A 20,262-nucleotide genomic window follows, 5' to 3' on the forward strand; every position below is an offset into this window, starting at 1 on the left:
TGACGTGAATGTTTGATTCAGCCATAGTTCTTCTAAAACTTATACTTTCCAAAATGTAACTTTCTTAAGTATGATCTCAGATTGTCTCTGCTTATATGTTGCAGAAAGTAGCAGCAGTGTGCTAAAAGCTTTTAGAAATGAGGTAGGCTTTTTGTACGCACTGACCCAGATTCATTCACAGCTGCTCCCCAGTCACAGGTGAAGGCCATGTTTTGAATGATGGGATCCTGCAAGCAATAGGCTTTGAGTGCACTGAGCAAATCTTAATTTTACTTTGGCTTGGGTAAGTACTTTTGTCCTTTGCTCGTTTTTATCTTCACACTACTCACTGAGCTTCACATTCCCTGCTCAAACTTCAGACCAGTTCTGAAAGGCAGAAGGTAATTCTCCAAGTTGTAGATCAGGGCATTAGTACTATCAGATCACCTCCTGGGCCATCTAGTCAGGAGTTGCTTTTCTATCAGAGCCACTGTCTTTCAGACATCTGGTTTATTGTGTTACAAAAAAACAAAAACAAACCACAGCTATAAAAATAACACATTTTCCAAAAGATAACATTACAAAAAATACAATTAATAGAGTTGGAATATATCCAGTAATACTGCTGGAAAAAGCATTAGTTAACATTGAAAACATGAATGATTATTTTAAAAATCTTAAAGCATTAAAGTGCTTTAATTTGCTACTACTTAGAAAGCGCATGTTCACAGCTCAGCAACACCCTGAAGTGCTAATCCCTAAAGAGTACACAAGTGTACAGCTTTCAGATATGGTGGACTGGCTGCTTCCACCCACTTGGGTTGGTGAACTGGGGTAAAAGCCAGTGGAAACTGAGCTGGTCATCACAAGGAGCAGAGCAGTGGTTTCCTGTCTTCCCAGGCTCCTGAGCTGCCAGCGGAGAAGGCGGAATCTGCGTAGAAATGGGAAGGGGTGCTGGCACTTGCAGAGGTACAGCTTGGTTTTTCTGCGGCACTCCCTCTGCTAAGACTGAGGACAGTGACCATCCTGCTTGAGAGGAGACGGTAGATCTTCTGAGGTGAACGCTGTACTTGCTCAGAGGTGAAATCCTACCTCTGGCCCCTTTATGCCCGGTAAAAGGCCCTGAGCAGCAGAAAGGAACTCTCAAAATCTCACCTCAGGCCAGGGGAGGAATCCCCCAGTGCAAGCACAGTGGAATATAGCCATAAGGCTCTTTCAAGGACCCCCTTGCAAGTCCCAGTGTAGGGAGTATGCCAAAGGCAGGACTGCAGTGCTGTGGAGATTCCAGACAGTGTGAAAGCCCCAAGCTGCTATAATTTAGGTCTGCAGGGCTGTCTAAACTATGGGGCTGTATAGTAGCCCAGGACTGGGAGGGGACAAAGTTGGCTTAAAGCCGCCATAGCCCCTCCTCTGCCTGAGCTGTGAATTCTGTGCTGTGCCTCTTAGAGGTGTCTCACAGAATCTCACCCAGAGAGTTTCCAGCTGACCTGCACAAGTCACGCAGATGAATACATCTGCATGCTTGACTTTCCTGCTGAGTTTTTAAGTTCAATCAGCAGACAAACAAAAGGCTTGAGGAAAATTAACAAAACACCTATCCACAGGAACTGTAGGGAAGGAAGAAACCATTTCCACTCACTGATGTGGAAAATATAACCATTTCACCAGATGGGGATGATTATCAACAGTCTGGGAAAGCCAATTTTTTTTTTGTACACATACAGGTTAATGGTTAAGGCAAAATTAATGGTGTGCTACAAAAAGGCTGAGTTCTGGCAATATCAGGAACTTTGAGCAAGATTTGGGTGAATAATTGTAATTAATTATATAGACTCCTCTAATTCCTAACAGTGGGGTCCATGGATTTGTCTCTCCAGAATTGTATTAAAAATCCACATGTAAAAAAAATTCATTTTTTCCCAAGTAAGGCTTGAAATGTATTAGGTTTTTGTATGTTTACATGCTAGAGCATGAAGTTAATTTAATTATGACACAGTAGTGTCCTATTTAGGGGCAATTATCAATATTTTTATAGCATAAAGGTACAAGAAAATAAATCTCTCTATCCTTACAGCACGGTGAATATACTGTATATACAGCATGTGTCTATATACACAAATATCATTTAGATACATGCACACAGTCTGGAATCAGCAAATAAGTTGCTTTTCTGCTCTACAAAAAAACAAAAGAAACAAATACTTTTTGGCAGTCCATCAGGAAAGCAAGTCCTTTTGTTCGTGGATATCAGTCAATGGCAGATATCCCTAAAGAAAGTGGAACAGTTGAGGGTTAAACCACTTTTTCACAAGACAAAGGTCTTTATTATTCAGCCATCCCTTAGCAGACAGAGCAAGGATAGGTGGAATGTGGGGCAGGCTAGAGTGAATCAAAGACAAATGTGTGTGTGTGTGTTGCTTTTACATTGCAATAGAGTTTGATGCAAAAATGGTCCAGCAAATTGTAAAGTTGCACTGTACATTGGCAAGTGAATATTCCCCTGCCACACAAGGCTAAAAAAAAACTCTACAGCCCATTGAGAGATTTGTGTCAGCTGCGCTTTTTCCTCCCCTTGACCCCTGTCATAAAACCACTGGAATTTTCCTCCTGGGGAATGTCCCAAACCCATGTCCTCACACAGCTCTGAGTTCCCATCTCTTGAGTAAAGCCATGTTAAAAAATATTTCTCCAGACACTCAAAGCTGGAAATGTTTTGCCATTTTTCATGCTTGGATTCTATATTTTTCCCTATTCCTTTAAACCTCTGTGTCTGGACTCTTGCTGCCACACTGCTAGAGACCTTCAGTTGATCTCGCCCTCTGTGAACTCTTCTTTTATGGACTGTTTGCGGGATTTGCAGTCCGGGAGGTCAAAGCCAAAGTCCGCCCACTCATCAGCCCCGCTGCGGTTAGGGATAGTGATGGTGTGACGCACACGGAAATGCACCGCCTCCATGACGCGCTGCCGTTGCAGCTCCCCAGAACTGCCAATGGAAATGGTGGAGGCATTGCTGCTGGAGCGGATAAGCTGCTGGGCTCCATAGTCATGGCTCTGTTTGAGTTCCTGAAGGCCTCTCCAGATAATCATCCTGTACTGCTCTGGGATCTTCAGTGCTCCGAGATCCTAGAACAACATCATCACCAAGGTTGGTCTCTTCAACAATAACTATTTGCTAAATAGCACAGTCAAGATAGGGCAAACCCATGGACCATTAAATGTGTTGATCAATGTGTGGGTATAGCCACAGAGTCAACCCATGAGATGATCCCGGCTTTGGGTCGTACCCCATATCATTTTGTAAGGAAAAGAGAATTCCTTTGCTTTAAATGCATCTAGTTAACAGCACGGACAGTGTGAGGCTCACCCCCTTCACTGCAGTTGCAGCGCACTATGTGAGGTGTCGGGTCATTTCATTTACTGAAATAAAGAGGAAACCATCATCCCAGTTTGCCTGCAATCATTTCTCTCTCCCCTCATAACCTGGATTAAGCCTTGAACTAAAACGCCAGGTCACAAATGCTGACAGGATGGGCAAAGGTTGCCTTGGGGAGCATGATCAGCTCTGGGTGGCTGCTGTTTCTCTGCTCTACCAATATGAAGTGTCACGGGATTCTTGTGCGTTAATCTATGCCATCATATGCACTAACTGATGTTATTCATCACAGACAGTAAGTGTTATGGTCATAATGTTAACCAGAAGCATGAAAACTTCAGGACTGTATCATGCATGCCAGAGGCTGCATCAGACAAACCACTTGTATTTGTTATTTCAGACGTATTGAATTGCTGCTAGAGGTCCACATTAACTCCAAACACACAGACTCACTCGTGAGCATTAATTCCATAGGAAGTAAGTATGTAATTAGGGGTTAAAAATGTCAACTCAGACACACAACCCAGCAATTGGTGTTGACCATGCCATACATGTGCTTTTTGGCAGATTAAAAAAAATCACTTACAGGGTTAGTTATTAAAATGTTTCAAAACTAATCTAAGACTATGCAACTGGCCCCAGCTACCAATGAAAAATCATTGTGTCTTCAATAATTATACCATCTGTGTTCTTGACGGGGTCCTAGCTGCCAGACTAGGAGGGCAAACAGCAAACATCTTAAGAATGAGATGGGATCAGGATAAGAGCTTTGTCCTGGTCAAAATACTGAGTCTGGCATTTATTTGGGTCTGTCATAGATGAAAAGTGTTAATGAATGATGTGTATGCTGGTTCCATTACTGGACTCAGGGAGCCCCTTGCCTCGTTGATGTCCAGACTGGCTGGATGACCTTATAATTTTCATCAGCACCAAAGGCAGGTGAATTTCATGCAAAGTTGGCTTCTCCTCTCCCAAGAGATTGTCCTTCAGCCAAGAAACAGCTACAATAAAACTCACCACACCCGGAGGCAAGGGGTTTAGACACAAACTAGAGCATTTCCCATGTAATGTATCAATTAAAAAAAAAAAAACCTGCAGCTCTTGACCAGCCAGCCCACAATATCAGGCCCTGGGGTTGAAACAAAAAATTGCTCAATACAAAAAGCCTGATTCTGACCTTGTTTGTTCTGTTTTTTTGCTAATGTGACTCCATTTGGCCAGTGCAGTTACTCCTGATTTGCAAGGGAGGAAGTTGGGGCCTGCGGATCTGAGCTAAAGCGCATCGAAGTCAAATGGGAATCTTTCCATTGCTCAATGGGCTTCGGGTCAGTCCCTGAGTGCTGAGATTCGTTTCAGTAGACATATTTAGTGAAAATCAATTCAAAGTCTGATTTCTGTATCTTTGGCTTTATTTTAGATGTGCACATGAGGAGAACTATTGAACCTGAATTCTTTTTTGTCTGCATTTCTTTCTTAATTCAGATTTCTGCTAGGCCTTGCATCCTACAGCCTGGAAAAATCAACAGTAGAGAATATTACAGTTTCTTTTAAGGATTGCACTATTGTTCGAAATCTATAGGCCTAGAAAGAATGCATAATTGGGAAACATAAAACATGGGGACTATAAAGCCTGTATGATAGGTGCACATTTATTTCCTTTATTTGGTTGTCCTTGTTTTTAAGATCAACAGTGGGTAGAAACAAGTGATAAGAAGAGATCTTCCCAAAGCATTTACCTCTATGGTTAGATTCTGCAGGTGGTAAATATTCTGTAACCCTTGTGAGGTGAAATAGTCGATGCAGTTTGGACACCCCAAGCCTGTTAAAAAACTGCAGAAAGAATTTGAAAATAAAGTGGCATTAACTTGTCAGGTATGTATGCTGTGTTCTCAAGTGTCACCATTGTGGCAAAGCACTTTTGAATTCACGTGAGGGTTTGGGGACATTGTAGTGAACTCATTTCTTTCATTTGAAGGCTTGGCAACTCTTCTCATGCTACTATGGTATTATGGGATACAAGAAATTGGAAGTGTAGCAAGAACCCATTTCAGGGATCCTCAAAACTCCTGGTCAGAGTTTTCTTGGGGCTGAAAAGCGTGAACTAATTTGGCATTAATGTTGGAGAGGTACAGCTCCTGGGACCACATTCATCCTAACATAATTCCACTGGCTTCAGCAGTCTTCAATGGTCTCAGTTAAATGACTTATATGGAATTACTCCAGGGATTAATTTTCCCCTCTGAGCAACTTGACTGAGGAAGGGTTGTGGAATTTGGCCCTAAGTTATCTGGTCAGCAACAATTAATCTTGGGAATATAACATTTGGTGCTGGAATATTTTATGTAGCGCGCTTGGCTGCAGCTACAAAATGCTAGCACTGATTGTGCTACTCCGTGATTCTGGTAGACCATCTGGGAAAACATCTGATGTATCAGTTCTTTAAGAAGGACATCAAATCACGGACTACAGACCTGTTAATGTATGGCTATAAATCCTCTACTGCCGTTTCCAGTCACCATTGGTCCAAAAGGGAGAAGAAGGAAGATCTGCAAAGTTCTATGCCAGTGTTTGACCTGCGGGGCAAGGGGCCTTTTCGTATCAGTCTGCTAAAGGGATCAAGTTTTGAATGAACTTAGTGAAAGTGAATAAGCCAAAGCTCTTTGCAGGTGATTTGTGTTTCTAACCAGCCAGTGGCTGGCGAGGACAATTTCTGAAGTGAAAAGTGGTGAAAACACTCTCTGGTTTCATGAGCAGTGATTTCTCAGTTGGAACTAGTGACCAGTTGACCAGTTGCTAAACATATTTTTGAAGGTTAGAGTAAAGGAAAAGAGCATGAAACAACAACGGACAACACACCACAGGTCCGGTGACGTCCCTACCTGACAAGGCTGGGGTCAGGGTTGTAGGGTGGAGGAGGAGTGCAGTGTGAACCTGAGACCATGGACTGGGAGGAGTGGCCTCCGTTCATGTCTCCGTTGGATTGCATGGGGTGGCTGTTCAACATTCCAGGTCCTGAGCACAAGAAAAAGCAAAAGAGTTTCCATCTCAAGGACTGTGCCCAGAGCGTACAGGGGAGAACCATTCAAAAGTTTTTTATTTAACTTAACTCCAAGAAGCTACAACTGTCCTTCCCCAAGCACAGAGCCCCATTCTCCAGTCTGCAGGAGTAACCCACCTCAGGGACCAGAATTCACCAATCGGGTGGAGGAGGGATGAAGAAGCTGGAGATTCCACCCCTACAATCCACAGATTCAGGGGCAACCTTTGCAGACAGTGGCTACAACGTGGATCCGGGCAGCCTGGCTTGGGCAGGGCTCTCCCAGCTACTGGCATGGTGAGTTGTTCCAAGCAATGTAGCTGCATAAGTGACTAATGACCAAGCCCATGGTAACCTACTCTGCTTGGCATGGGAGAGGGGGGGGAGGAGGAATGTGGAGCTCAGCGTAGGGAGCTTTGCACTGCTTTACGTATTGTTTAGCCGAGCGAGGCTGCTGGCTTCTTGGCTCTTTGTGATTGCAGAGCCCGTGTCAAGTGGCAGTGCGGGTGCCTTACCCATTGGGCCCAGGTTGGGCCCGGAGCTGGAGTTGTGCTGCGGTGGCTGCCCCACCAGCTGGTTGACAGACGGCAGTTTGTTGATCCCTCCTCCATGTACTTTGTTCATTGGCGAAAGGACGGGCCCGTAGGAGGAAGGGGACTGCAGGTGACTCCTGCTCGGGAAGAGTGGCACAGTCAGTTAGACCCTAGTGGAGACTGAGCAAATCAAACCTCTCTAGGGACTCTCTCCTGGGTGTCACCAGACTCCCACCTTGGTCTTGTCCATAGTGAGATTTTAGCCAACTGCATAGCTGCACCAGTGCAAAACCCTGCTCCAGACGCGACTGACACTGGTTTAAGGTTGGGTACATTGCACTGGTGCAAATCGTGCCGTACCCCGATTGGGGAAACCGACTTCTGTACCTATCTGGAATGTGCATGGGATGCAGAACCGGCTGGCTTCACCTTAGTGCAGGTACCCTAGCAGGGCCCTTAAGGGCATCCTAATACATAGCTTCCCTCCCCACTGCCCTGTGCGAACCCTAAGGGTGGTCAGGCCAGCTTCCGGGATCCCTGTTACGTCCTGCGGTTAATTTGACGTATCTCTGGAGACCCCTTGTGGCGACAGTGGACAATGTGGTCATGGTACTTACTGCCTCTGCAGGAGCTGCTGCTGCTGCTGCCGATAGGAGTCGACTAGCTGCTGCGGGACTAACTCCACGAGCTCCAGACTTTCCTTTATCTTCATGAGGATCTCAAAGTTCTCCCGGCCACGAACCTGAATGAGGGACCAAGGCAGCCTGTACTTGGGTCGGACTTGCCTTGTCACACAGCCAGTCCCACCTTCCGGCCCACTCAAGGGACCATGTGAGGGCAGCCTTAAGCACAAGCAAGGCAAGCAGCTGGCTGGGGTCCCATGCTTCTAGCAGAGCCATCCTCAAGACATTCAGTTGCGACTCATGGTCGCCTCTAGTCCCCTTCCTGCAGGAGCAGAGTGGGGGTCTGATAACATGTCCCCTCCCCTAGCAGCAGGAAGATGGAGTAGCCAAGTCCCTGGCCGTGGGAGCGGTGCTGCAGGCACACAAGGCCAAATTCCCTCTTGCCACAGTGGGATCAGGGAGGAAGGTGACTTGCAGCCTTGTTTTGGAGCAGGCTATTTTGCCCCGGGATTGCAAAGCAATCCCAGTGCCTGATTCTTGCTCTCCGCTCGTGCTGCTTGGTGCTCAGTGGTCATTGCAGACTTGCTCCCACCCGGTTCACTGTGCCCAGTCTTAGCCCCATCGGTCTTGCTCCTTGCACCGTCTGCCCTCTGTAAGGACTCATCAGGCCTGTAAGCGCCAGCCACCCAAAGCAAAGCACTTCAGTGCTGTGTACTGCTGGGAATGCCAGTCCTCTCAGCTAGGTAAAATATCCCTTTGTTGCCCTTTGAATTCTGGGAGCTGCTCCCCCATATCCTATCGGGGTCAGCGCCACTGCATTCCCAGAGCAGGGCGCAGACACAACATGCAGCAGCAGATTTGATACTTACTGGGACATAATACATTTCCTCTTCCCCGTGCCGCCTTTTCTTAACGCCAGCCCCTAGTGCTGGAATCCCCTGGGGGCTCTGTTTGAAAGCTGAGGGAGGAGATGGGAAACAGCATTATGGGAAAATCAAGTCAAATGTGATCATCTAAGCGGCCACTCCCTAGGACTTTCACAACGTTAGCATGGGAACTGTGTTAGAATAAAGGCACTAGCTCCTAGCAGGGCAGGCAGCTGCTAACGGGCCCTGCTGAACGAAAGCCAGAACCCAGGAGCAGGGAAACACAGGGCTTCCCTGACTACCAACAAGAGGAACTCCAAGCCCTTGCTGGACAGTGCAAACCTTACTGCACAAACCTAACTCTGACTCCAGCTCCCCAGGGGAGAGAGAGGGCATTGCTGCATGGCCCTGGGCTCTTCGGGGTGGTTTGCCTTGTTAAAGCTGAGGAAGATCAATATAGATCATTAAATTCACCCACTTGACAGGTGACTACAAGATGAGTTATCACCGTTGTGATAGAGGGCGAGTGAGAAGCTCTTGTGCGTGAGCAGACAAATCGCCAGGATGCTTGGGTAAGGTTTTACTGCAAACAGTTAAACAACTGCCCTGAGAAGGCTTAGCTCAGCGTGTGCCCAATGTATTGGAGGGGGGGAGGATTAGTGATGAAACACAATATGCTTTTCCTCTGCCTCCCACTTCAGCCCCCTGCCCTACACTCAGCAGAGGTTTTGCCTGCTGCTAACCTATCTCTGGGAGGAGCCAGGCTTCAGAGTCCAGCAAACACTCCCCTGTAAGGAACTGGCTAATGCTGGATGGGAAGAGGGGGCAAAGAATTCCTTTCTGATGCCTGCAGAAGATAAGCTTAAAGCTTGTGGACCATGTTAGTTTAACTATCTTAGCACTAACAAACACTTGCCTTTAATAATGACGATGATGATGAACAAATAGATCTGGCCAGTGAAGCACCCTGCACTAATAATGCCACTCTGTTTTTCTGACTGCCAGGTTTATATCTGACGACAGCTGGATTTGAGCAATGAAGTTTGGATCAGAGTATTGCTCTTCAGCTAAACTTCACCACCCAAGTTCTGTAGTTCAGAGTGTTGGTTGCTGCTGCCCCTGGAAGCATGGGCCGTGCCGTGGACAGCACCCGCTCAGCAGTGCTTGGCAGTGCAGACCTGGGGGTCTCACTCGGAGGCAAGGGTCCCCCTTTCCCGAGAGGAGGACTCACTGCGCTTGTTGATGTTGCCATTTTTAGCTGCATTTTCGTTCAGGGCTTGTTGCTCTCGGTAATGATCTTCGTCGGCTTTCCGATCTCGACCGGGACAGGCGCAGATCCGCCCTTCAAACGATCTCCTCCCCAGTACCTGGCCACTGGGGAGCAGAGTGAAAACCCAAAAGTATTTATTTTTTTAGGGAACTAATCAGACTAAACCTCATTCTCTATGGGGCTGGGTTTCTGTCCCTTGACTTTGTGTTGATCAATTATTCAAAAAGCTTTTAAACACTCCAGAAAATACTAAAAAGACAACTCCCCCCCCAAGAGTTCAGGATAAGGAATTCCTCTCCGGGGAGCACTTAACAAGGGCTCTCTGCAGGAATTTGCTGAGCTCAGAAGCCCAAGGCTACTGTACATATACACCAGGCCTGACGCAGCACCCAAGGTGCTGTGTTCCACGGAAGGTCTCACGACGATGCACGGGCTCTTGTGCAGGTCCCTTTGGCTGGGGGTGAATTTCTCCCTGGTGGCCTTCATCTCCGATTGGCAAAGGGCTAATACAGTTACCCCCTGGGAGATGGGAAGGAGCAAGAGTTTTTTCAGGCTGTGAAAGGTGTTCAGGGGGAGAAGCCCAGGCCCCTGTGCACACCTACCTACCCCACACACCAACCCTTTAAGGCTCTTCGTAGTCACTGACTTCCCCACCTCTTCACCGTGCTTTGGACTCTCCATGCCAAAGATGCTTGGCCAGGAGTTTGCCTTGGGCTGCAGCTTCCAGAACTTTATGGGCCGTCTTCTCCTCTAGGGCTCTTGCAAATCAATCTCGGGGGTTTTGCTAATTCCTGTTTCACTGCTGAGGCTCTCCCCAGATGTGAACTGGGTGAGCCTCTCTCTAGCTATTTACGCAGCTGAAGTTCGGCTCGTAACCTGTCCAGGAGGCCCCAGGAGAGCCAGGCTCAGGAGTGCGAAGTAGGGGGGCGGGGGGAATGTCTGTCCTTGGCAGCACAGGTACCATAAGAATGACTCACTCTCTTGTCTCCAGGGTTATAATGATGAGGATGGGTCGCCTGTTCATCCCTCCCACGCAGCTGCTGTTGCACATGAAATTGTACAGAATGGTGGTGAACTCAGTCCCAACCTGCCCAAAAGAGAGGAAATGGCATCATGAGTGTGGGGAGGTTACTGTGGGGGTGTTAAAAGCCATAGGGAGATGGTGGCAGACCTCAGTCACTGCAGCAAAGGGCTGCAGCCAGACAGGTGCAAAGAGCACGTCTAGCTCACAAACCAGTGGGGGGATTGTGTGTGTTGGGGGAATATTCCTGGAGGAAGGCAGGGAAGGTGAATTTCTGACCCTTGCTCTAAAGAAATATCCCCTCGAAGGGGGATTATGTAAGCACTATAACTGCAGAGTGCCTGTGTTACTTTCACATCAGGCTGGTTTTGTGGGACCTTGTCGCTAGATATTTCATTCACTGACCCGGGCGTGTGACATTGCAGCTGGAAACCAACACCACAACTGCACTAATTTAATGGGGCCCTAGGGGGCGTGCTAAGCTTTCCACTCACCATTTTTATTTTATTTCATTATTGGCCTTTCGTGCCCCTGAGCAGTTACGAGCTGGGCCGAAGTGTCTGTTAACCTGCACAATGCTCTGCCAGCCTGGTGGGTCCCCTTTAAAGGGAGAGGCTTTGGCAAAGCCTGAAAGGGAAGGAGACAGGCACAAGGTATTTGCTCTCCGGGCTGTAGCAAGAGGGATATTACTCTCCAGACACTGCAGTGCCATCGGGAGCCTTGGCAGGGATCTAAATTCCACAGGGTGGATGCTGCTATCAGCCACCCCGGTGCCACTGGAGTCACTGCAGCGTTGGCGCTGGTGAGGCAGCTATAACTTTATTTAAGAAAACGACTATCCCTATGTTCACCCTCCCCCCAGCCCCTCTAATCCTCTTCAAGCAAAGAGAATACCTGTGGTGGCTCATATGGCACCATTACGCTCTGCCTTCCCGTGACAGGGTCGTCCACGTACTGAGAGAGATTGTTGCCTTCCACCCGAATCAAGTGGCTGGCTGGAGCGGACTGGCCTGCAGAGGCAGAAGGGAGAGTTAGCGATAAGACCCTTCTCGTGGGCTTGCCGACCTGAGAACATTGCATGGGGTGCTTATAAAACAGTCCTGCAGTGAGAGGCGGGGACTCCCTAACTACCTAACCCCTTTCGGAAAAACCCCTAGCCCCATTCTTTCCTGCTGCGTTTGACTGGGCTAGGCTGCATTTTCAGCAGGCAAAGGGTTCTGCTGGGAGCAGAACATTATGTGTAACAGCAGGAATCTCCTGCAACACTTCGGGCTCTGATCCTTTTGTCTTCTCTAGGTGGAGTTTAGTGAGGAGCTCAGGGTGCTGGCTGGAGCCAAACCGAGTCCAGGCTCCTTTCTTCCTCTGAACGTCTTTAAGGGCGATGAGATCAGTGGGTAACATTTTCAAAAGCACTGAAGTAGCTCTGCTCCATTGATGTACAGGGGACTTAGGCTCCCAAGTCACTTAGGTTCAGATGCTCAAAGGTATTTAGGCTCCTTACTTCCAGTGAAATCAATGGACACTAGGTGCCTAAATACCTTTGGGGATTTGGAACTTGGGCACTTTTGAAAATTCTATCCAAGTGTCACGAGCAGCAACTTAAGGAACTTGTAGCTTAGCTAGAAGGTGAAAAATCTCTAACAGGCAAGCAGATCAGCCCTCGAAATAATTTGCCTAGGGCACTTGTCCTGGCTCCCCCGGCAGAGGGCTCCAAGAGGACAGACAGCACAGGGAGAGGTAAGGTAAAGGATGGTGCTGTCCTGGCACAGAGTGGATGGAGCAATTAGATCAGGTCTGAGCAGAGGCAGCGCTAATGAGCCCTGGAACCACTGCCTGAGCCATCTCACCTGCCAGCAGTTCAGTCCTGGGGCTGCCAGGAGCGATGGTTCCCAGCACACATCAGGCAAAACATGGTGGTTTCATCTGAGCTTCACAGGCAGCTTTTTGGTTCTCAGAGTGAAAGAGGAGAGGGGGGAAAGACTCCTGTATACAGGAGTGAAAATGGAGGGTCTTGAACCCCACCTGTCAGGTGTCACATGGCCCTGATCATTGTCTAGTGCAAGTCTTGGTTCTGGGGAAGCTCTGGGATACAGGTTATCCGCATGAGACAGGTTCAAACAAAATCATTGTCCCCACCTGGGAGGCAGAGGACGGAGACACTGACCCGCTGTTTGAGGGGAGGAGACCAGCTCTCACCGTCATTAAAGTCGCGTCCCAGCTCATGGTTGGGGCAGCGCTTCACCACCTCTGTCACGTGCTCTGCCTTCTTGTAGACGGGCATGGCCCGGATGACGGTGCCTGGCGGGGGCGGCGTGGACACTTTGATCTGGATGGGGCATGTCTTGGCGATCTGACAGTAGAGCTTCTTCAGCAGCGGCGAGTACTGGAAAAGAGCAGGGAGCGCTGGGCTTAAGGGCACATCCCTTGGCACGGGCAAAGGGCAGTCAGGGATGGAATGGATCGTGGCATCAGGTGTGTCACCTGGTCTGCAGCCCTGTTCCTCCACTGCCCCCATCTTCATCTGCCTTTCTGCACCTTGGCTGTACCAGAGAGCCAGGCCACACATGTGCCTCTGGCCGGCACACCTGGTTTTCACACAGAACATGGCGGGGTTTGCTAGGGGGAAATGTTTGGGGGCATCTCAATGAAAACGATAAGCATGGAAAGGAGGAAGGGTACTGCCCCCCCACACACTCGCCCTGGGGAGATCAACAGCCAAAAGCCACATTCTGCCTCCATAACTTATACGCCTGCAACCTGACAGCCCTCAGGGCTGGGTCAGAGGCAGAGGGCGGAACTTTCTTCTGAGGCTGCAGAGACAGCGACCCGCTGGCTGATGCCTCCCTGCCCCCTCCACGGAGGGAAAAGCAACCTGACTAAATGCAGCCTGGCTGCACAGGGGTCTGTGCCGGCGTGTGGGACAGGCGCTTTATGTGCCATGCCTAGACGATAAACCCAGGGCTTGCATTCAGATTGGGTTAGGGAGTTAGGAGACAAAAACTCACCCCCCGCCCATCCCTGGCATCTGCTAGATGCCTGTATGACCCTCCCCTATGCGCATAGCTCAGCAGGGATACCTGAGCAGCGCCCTGAGCCCTACCCTCATCAGCCTGGGCTGAGACTCCTCTGCGAAGATCTGGGGATTTTTATTTATTTTTTGGTGGGGGAGGGGAGGGAGGCTTATTCCAACATGCTGGAACAGGCAGGTTTGCGCAGGGATCCCAAAAATTCACCAGGAGCTAGAGGCGCTATTCTGCACCATTGGCTCCCTGCACAGACGTGCTGCAACAAGTCGGGATGAACTGGAGGGTAGGCATGGAGGGAAGAGCCCCCTTTAGAGTGTCCAATCCACTCCCCTTCAAATGGGGGGGAACCAATCACACAACAAACCCCTTCCCCCCCACAACAAACTTTTAAAAACCCAGCTAAAACAAACCCATAAAAAGCTTTTCTCTTCAAGCCACAATTCCCTCCTCACGGCCCGGTAGCTCTGAGACGGAGAGCTGTCGCTTGGCAAAGAGACTTACGCACTCAGTGAGTTTTCGGCCCCCAACCAGCAGACACGCTGCACGTCTGCTCCCATTGGCGGCGGCAGTGTGGGGGGGAAATCAGCTTATTATTGTTCTTGATTTCCGAAGACTAAATCTCTCCCTTTTCAGGATACGAATTCCCGCAGCCTTGGGCCTGAGCTGCTGTGGGGGTGCTAACTTTACAGCATCTGTCGTCTGTGCTTCACTTTTACCGTCTATACACTTGGAATTAGCCCGATTTCACCCCTGGGTGTAGCTGCCCCAGTACAGACCCTTAGTCTAGATGGTGAAGCCAGCGGTTGCCCTCCTTGCAGCCAGGCGGAGTATCACTGGCACAGATCCTAGCTTTCCTTTGCTACATCAGCGCTGCCACCCGGCTGGCTGAAATCGGGGCTAATTCTGCATAGAGCCCTGGCCTCAGAGGCCAAGAGTTCTTACTGGAGGGTGGTAGCCAAAAATCAGCTTCTGAACCCCCGATGGCCTCAGGTGAGTTGAGCTGTTAGTGTAGCCACACTGAGCACGTCACACATTCCCTCGCCCGCCCTGAGCGAGAGCACTGGGAGGGGGGCGCGCTCTGAATCCAGCTCCAGAGAGGGCGGCACCTCCACCCACAAGTGCTTACTCTGCGGTGTATTTCTGGTAGCTTTTCTGTAGCCTGCAGCTGTGCCAGCAGGGAAGGGCGAGGTCCAGGGATCAGAGGCACAACCCCAAGACATGGTTAGGGTTGGCTTTGAAGCAGGGTCTCCTGGATTCTCGCTGCATGAGCCTGGGAAAGTTCACAGGGATAAGCAGTGTCTATGCAGCACGTTAACATCCTTTGGATGGCGGGTGTGAGGGAAGCTGAGTGACCACCCCCAGCAGGGCACCCATTCCCCAGGAAAAACCTGCACCCACGTCCTTTTGCTATATTCCAATGTGGAAATGACCAAGAAGGGAGTATTGAGGGGACTTACTGGCAGCAGTTCTGACAAACCAGGGTTACTATTCAATGCGTAAACGGCATCAAGGAGCAGCCGGCCTCCCTGTAACAAAAGGGAGCTGGAACTAAACTGACCCAACTCCCGGCGGAATGGATCGGGGTGGCAAGCCCCCCTGCGGGATTTACACAGCCCAATTGTACCTGCACCTAACACAGAGCGTCCAGTGCCAGGCAGCGCGGTACCAGAATGACATCGCCACTTTGACAGAGTTCAGAGGAAAGCAACAAAGATGATCAGGGACTGACGTGTGAGGACTGAGTAACAGAGCCACATTTGTATATCTTGGCTACGAAATAACACTGTGGTGCGCGCACACACGCACACACACACACCCTCGGTCAGTCAGTGCCATGGGATTCCACTTATGTTACAGTAGAGCTGAAAGCCTGGCCCCAGATCGGGGCCCCATTGTCCTGGGTGCTGCCCAGACGCAGGAGAGGCAGGCCCTGCCCGGAAGAAGGGACGCTCTAAATGAACAAGGAGGATCACCTTCTCTCCCTTGCACACAGGAGGGGAGGAGAGGAGAGGCACCACGAGCTAGGAGCTGAACCCAGCCCACAAGGCTGTCCTTGCTCTGAAAGTGAAGAAAGGGACGTTTAAGAGTAAGTCTCACTAAACACTTTGCAGCCAAGAGCCACGTAGGAAGAGAGCCCCAGGGGCCGCTGTGGAAGCCCCACGGATTTGGTTCTTAAAGCTGCGCTGCACAAAGCAATACAATAGGGACCAGCCTTGTGCTGATGTGCGTTGTGGCTTCTGTTCTATTAGGCCTGGTCTGTTCCATGTCTAACTCTGACTATTCGCCAAGTACTGCAGCATGCGCACTGCCCACTGAACATACACATGGAACTAGACATGTATTTTTTTGGCTGGCATATTCTCAGGAGGAGTTGCTGCGGCCTGGCCGTCTCCATCACTTTGGTACCCAAAAGATCATTATTTTTCTGAACACTTTGAGCTCTAAATTCTCTTGTTGTCAAGTAGAAGTTTAAAGTGCTCACGCTCAGCACTCCTGCACCTTACAGCGTGTGAAGAAAATGGACATTTATTTTCCTCTGGCCTTTCTGATCCTCCCCCTCTCTGCTTTCTGTGCATTTCAACCCAAGTGCCAACATGGCAGGAAAGCAGAGAATTGAAATAATTACTTGTTAAAGAGCCAATTTTTACCTTTTCTGTCCTAACCACTTTGAGGTTATTGTGCCAATGTAAAGATTCTTTGTCTGCTGGCAAAGGGCATCGCTTGAGAAACACAGGTATTCCTTTGAAGTTATTTAATATATCACGTCTTCCTCACATTGCCTTTCTCACGTCAGGCTACATGACAAGCTGCTGTTGTGTGCACTTCGTGGGGTTTCTGTAGTACATCGTCAGTGGTGAATGCATTTCCACAGATTGTTTGAAGTAATTCCGCATTGTCCTGCCACAATCTCTGGCCTGAGTTGGAAGTATCTGTATAGAACCTAATACATGTGCATTATACAACACTACCAGAGGATCCAGGACCCATGTAAGTCACACACACCTGAACACTTGGGCCCACTTTGGGAGTGATTTTCCAAACAGCTTAGTGCCCCAGTTCCCCTGTACCTAGAGAGCCTCTCAGAACTGTGTAGCGCCTTGTTATGCCGCTAGTGTTCAGTTGTGTATGGCTTCCTACCAGACTCCAGAGCAGAGAACAGCCAGAAGAGTCCAGTCTGATCAGCCAGTCTAACCTCAATATTACTGTAGCGGAGACTGAAGACACTGTCCTAAAAAGTGTCAATTGCGAGGGAGCTATACTGTAGGAGAGAGAGAGACAGTCAGACAAAGAGTGGTGCTATAGCCCCGCAGGCAGTCTGAGACGTGCCCGGAGTGGTTGGTTGCATCTAGAAAACAATTTTATTTTTACCATTGAAATATTCTCCACAAGACTCTTGCAGGATGTGCTTGATCATGTGAAAGAGAAGCAAATTCCTCCTAGCCGGGGGCTGCCATTAAGAAAGGCAAACCCTGGTGTTGCCAGTGCACAGGTTTCATTGGCAGGCTATTTGCCTCCATTGGAGAATCACTAATTAGTATTGTAATGATAATTTGCATTTAGATGGTGCTTTTCATAGGAGGATTGCAAAGCCATTGACCAGCATGAGCACGTACTATTAGCCATGTTTTCTAGAGGGGAAACTGAGGCACAGAGACTTGCCCCAGAGCTCACAACAATATATCTAGCTCCCTAGGACTAACCAAACTTTCTCATGTAAATCCAGTTTCATGGTCAGGTATCTACCAGGCTTAAATCAGAGTGCAGGTTACACAGCAATTAGCATAGGACCTACCAGCTAATCTCCCTGAGCATATAATTACCACAGCATGTAGCCCACCAAGTCAGACCTGTGCATTTACCCTGCAAGTACAAAAGCACTTACATGGTAATCACTGCCAAATAAAGTACCACATCCCCCAACAGATAAAAACTGAGCATGGAATCTGGCAGGGATGGGACTAACACCATCCACAGGTGTTTGCTCTCAGTGCAGCAATTCCCAGAGCAGGGTGGGCTCAGCTGGGCTGAATTGCTCCAGGAGCCGAGCTTATAAGAGGAGTGATCTGAGGGCTAGAGCTTTCTCCTTATGGTTAGGGGCTGAGCTGGAGCCGTCATTAGGCCTTGCTGTGGGCACAGATGCTCTTTGCATAGTTGCACCCCAGGTCAGTGGGTGGCTGTTTTGTTTCCTGCCCTGGGAATGTGTGTTGGTTCTGGGGTGCAGCCAGCTATGGGTAGGGACAGTGCAAAGACCTGTAAATGAGGCAGCAGGAGGAAGCGGTGAAAAGGATGTCAGCCTACTCTGAAAAGCCAGTAGGGAGCTTTCCAAGGGCAGGGAGCTCCACAGGCAGGGCACAGAACTAGGAGCCTTGTTACTCTGGTGACTGGTGCACTGGAAATGCATCTAGATGGAGGGTTTCCAGAGGCACCTTGGCAGGGTGGTCAGCAAAGCCTGTTATGTATTCCTCACCCCAGCAATGCCCAGCTGCTGAGCTGCCAAGGGTTGCTCCAGTGACTAGGGGGTGCCAATGACTGATCTGCACTAAGGAAAGCCGCAGAGAGGTCTAGTTTCTACAGAATGAGGCTGGGGTTTGGGACAGCTGGGTAATATTATCAGCTCTGCCACTGACTTGCTACGTGACCTTGGGCAAGTCACCTCCCCTCTGTGTGACTCAGTTTCCACATGTTAGCAGTGGGGATAATATTGTTACCCAGCTCGCAGGGGTGACCGTTACAAGGCTTGGTTCATTAAGCTCTGTCAAGTGATTTGGGCTCCTCGTACTGTCGCAGTCACGTCCCAGCTTGCTGTAGACTGCTCAACAGTGCAAATGCGTGACATGGCTCTGAGGTCACCTCTGGGCCTGACGGTGTGTGCGGGCATACATACAACCCCTGTATGGCTCAGCATGAGGGGATTTTCCCACGTGGGGTGGAGCACAAAGCATAGGGTCTCAGTGTCACATGTCCTGCCTTGGCGGGGCATGGAAGAATGCTTGTGAAACAGTCCACGGCTTTGCCACTGGATAGGAAAAAGCCACACTGAGGTCCCAGAGCTGGTGACATGTCACAAGGTTTCATACAGCTACATAACAGACGAGTGAGTCTATGGGATGTTAGGGAACATTTAAAGCCAGGGAAGAGGAGGGGAGAGCTACCTGGTGCAACATCCCTTTCTTCCATTTCAATTAAGCATGTGGCTCCCCTCACTCTGTCAGGAAATCAATGAGTCCCTTCTCCATTCCACCTCCCCCTAAGCGGCTTTGCAGCTAAGAAAGAGCTTTTGTTTGTTTGTTGAGACCTCCTTTCCTCTCCTCTCCTGCACGCACCTACAGTGCAAGCTGAGCGCTAGTTCCTGCCCGGCAGGGCATGTGCCTGTTCAGAGCACTGTATCTTATCCCCGACCTTGTGCCAAAAGACTGAGACCACCACAAGGGATACCTGCAGGGTTGGTAAAGCTTGTCCCGAGCCATCAAAACACACAGAGCAAAAGCCAAATTGTGAGACAGCAGGAGTCCTGCAGCTTCCTGGGCAATGCGTGTACATGAGAGCGGAGGGTTCTGACTGGAGACAAGCTGCCTTGGCTGCAGTGAAATGCTTTAGCAGCACTGGTGCTCTTGTTCCATTGCACTGGCCATGTGACTCTGGCACGCCTCCAGCCAGCCTTTACTTTTTCCTTATACTGAGGTCAGTTTTATCCCTAGTCACTTGGTGCACCCAGGAGTTTACTCCCAGGCCAGTTTCATGCCTATAAGAGACGGGGCTGCCGCTACATCCACCGAGGATTGTTGCGAGTACCTTGGGGTTTTTAAGATGGTGATGCTGTTTTTGTGGTTCCAGTCAGTTGAAGAACAGGACCCCATGGCCAGTGCATTTCTAGGTGATTCTAGCCTGTCTTTCCAAGGCAGAGGGCCAAAGGGCAACTGGTGCTAACCACCCAGGAAATGCTACTATTGTTGCTAACTTAGCAATCTGTATTAGTGCGGCTCAGAGATCACTGGCTTTCCTTATTCCGTGATCTGAGTTAATCATGTGCACATGCATGCTTAGCTGATACAGAGGCTGGCAATATGTTTGTGGTGATACAAAGTACTGTGAAGCATTTGCAGTCACACACATTAAAACGTATAGAGACACCGTATGTATGAGAGAGGGGATAGCTGAGTGGCCTGCACATCAGGTTTGCAATCGCTAGACTCCCTGGAACCATAGGTTTGAATTGTGGCTGGGTTGACTCAGCCCTTCATCCTTCCGGTACAGATAACGGAGTTCCATGCATTCACTGTGCATGGGGTGGGGCTTTTGGAGGACAGCTGACATTTTGAGATCCTGTCTGCCCTGTATGGATGTTTATGATCCCAGAGTAAGGATTTGCTCAGTGTTTATAGTGAAAATTGCCCTTTCTCTGATTGTTCTGTGATGTGCCGTGGGCTGCTCTACCAGGCTGGATGTCACTGGGGTAGCAGCTCTCTACGCGGTTTTTCAAGTATTTTGGCGCTCTTTCATGCTGTGTTAGTGTAAGCTGTGATTGAACACGAT

The 20,262-nt window shown here is 49.2% G+C and overlaps 1 protein-coding gene across 6 annotated transcripts in view; it reads right to left on the minus strand.

The window, feature by feature from the left end:
* Window positions 1-413: 413 nt before the first annotated feature.
* TP73 (tumor protein p73) overlaps window positions 414-20,262 on the minus strand; it is an 80,380-nt gene continuing 60,531 nt past the window's right edge. For 5 of the 6 annotated variants that reach the window (XM_044996208.1, XM_044996210.1, XM_044996206.1 and 2 more), the window contains 10 exons: window positions 12,899-13,085; window positions 11,597-11,712; window positions 10,659-10,768; window positions 9,643-9,785; window positions 8,415-8,503; window positions 7,540-7,664; window positions 6,905-7,059; window positions 6,232-6,364; window positions 5,089-5,182; window positions 414-3,102 (listed from right to left, as the gene is read on the minus strand). In XM_044996208.1, coding sequence (XP_044852143.1) covers window positions 2,782-3,102; window positions 5,089-5,182; window positions 6,232-6,364; window positions 6,905-7,059; window positions 7,540-7,664; window positions 8,415-8,503; window positions 9,643-9,785; window positions 10,659-10,768; window positions 11,597-11,712; window positions 12,899-13,085 — 1,473 coding nt within the window. In that variant the 3' untranslated portion in view covers window positions 414-2,781. Of the gene's footprint in view, window positions 3,103-5,088; window positions 5,183-6,231; window positions 6,365-6,904; window positions 7,060-7,535; window positions 7,665-8,414; window positions 8,504-9,642; window positions 9,786-10,658; window positions 10,769-11,596; window positions 11,713-12,898; window positions 13,086-20,262 lie in introns of those variants that run through there. The other variant, XM_044996211.1, reaches the window with a different exon arrangement.

This window comes from Mauremys mutica, chromosome 21, assembly GCF_020497125.1.
Source record: "Mauremys mutica isolate MM-2020 ecotype Southern chromosome 21, ASM2049712v1, whole genome shotgun sequence".
In the NCBI taxonomy this organism is placed as follows: domain Eukaryota; kingdom Metazoa; phylum Chordata; order Testudines; family Geoemydidae; genus Mauremys; species Mauremys mutica.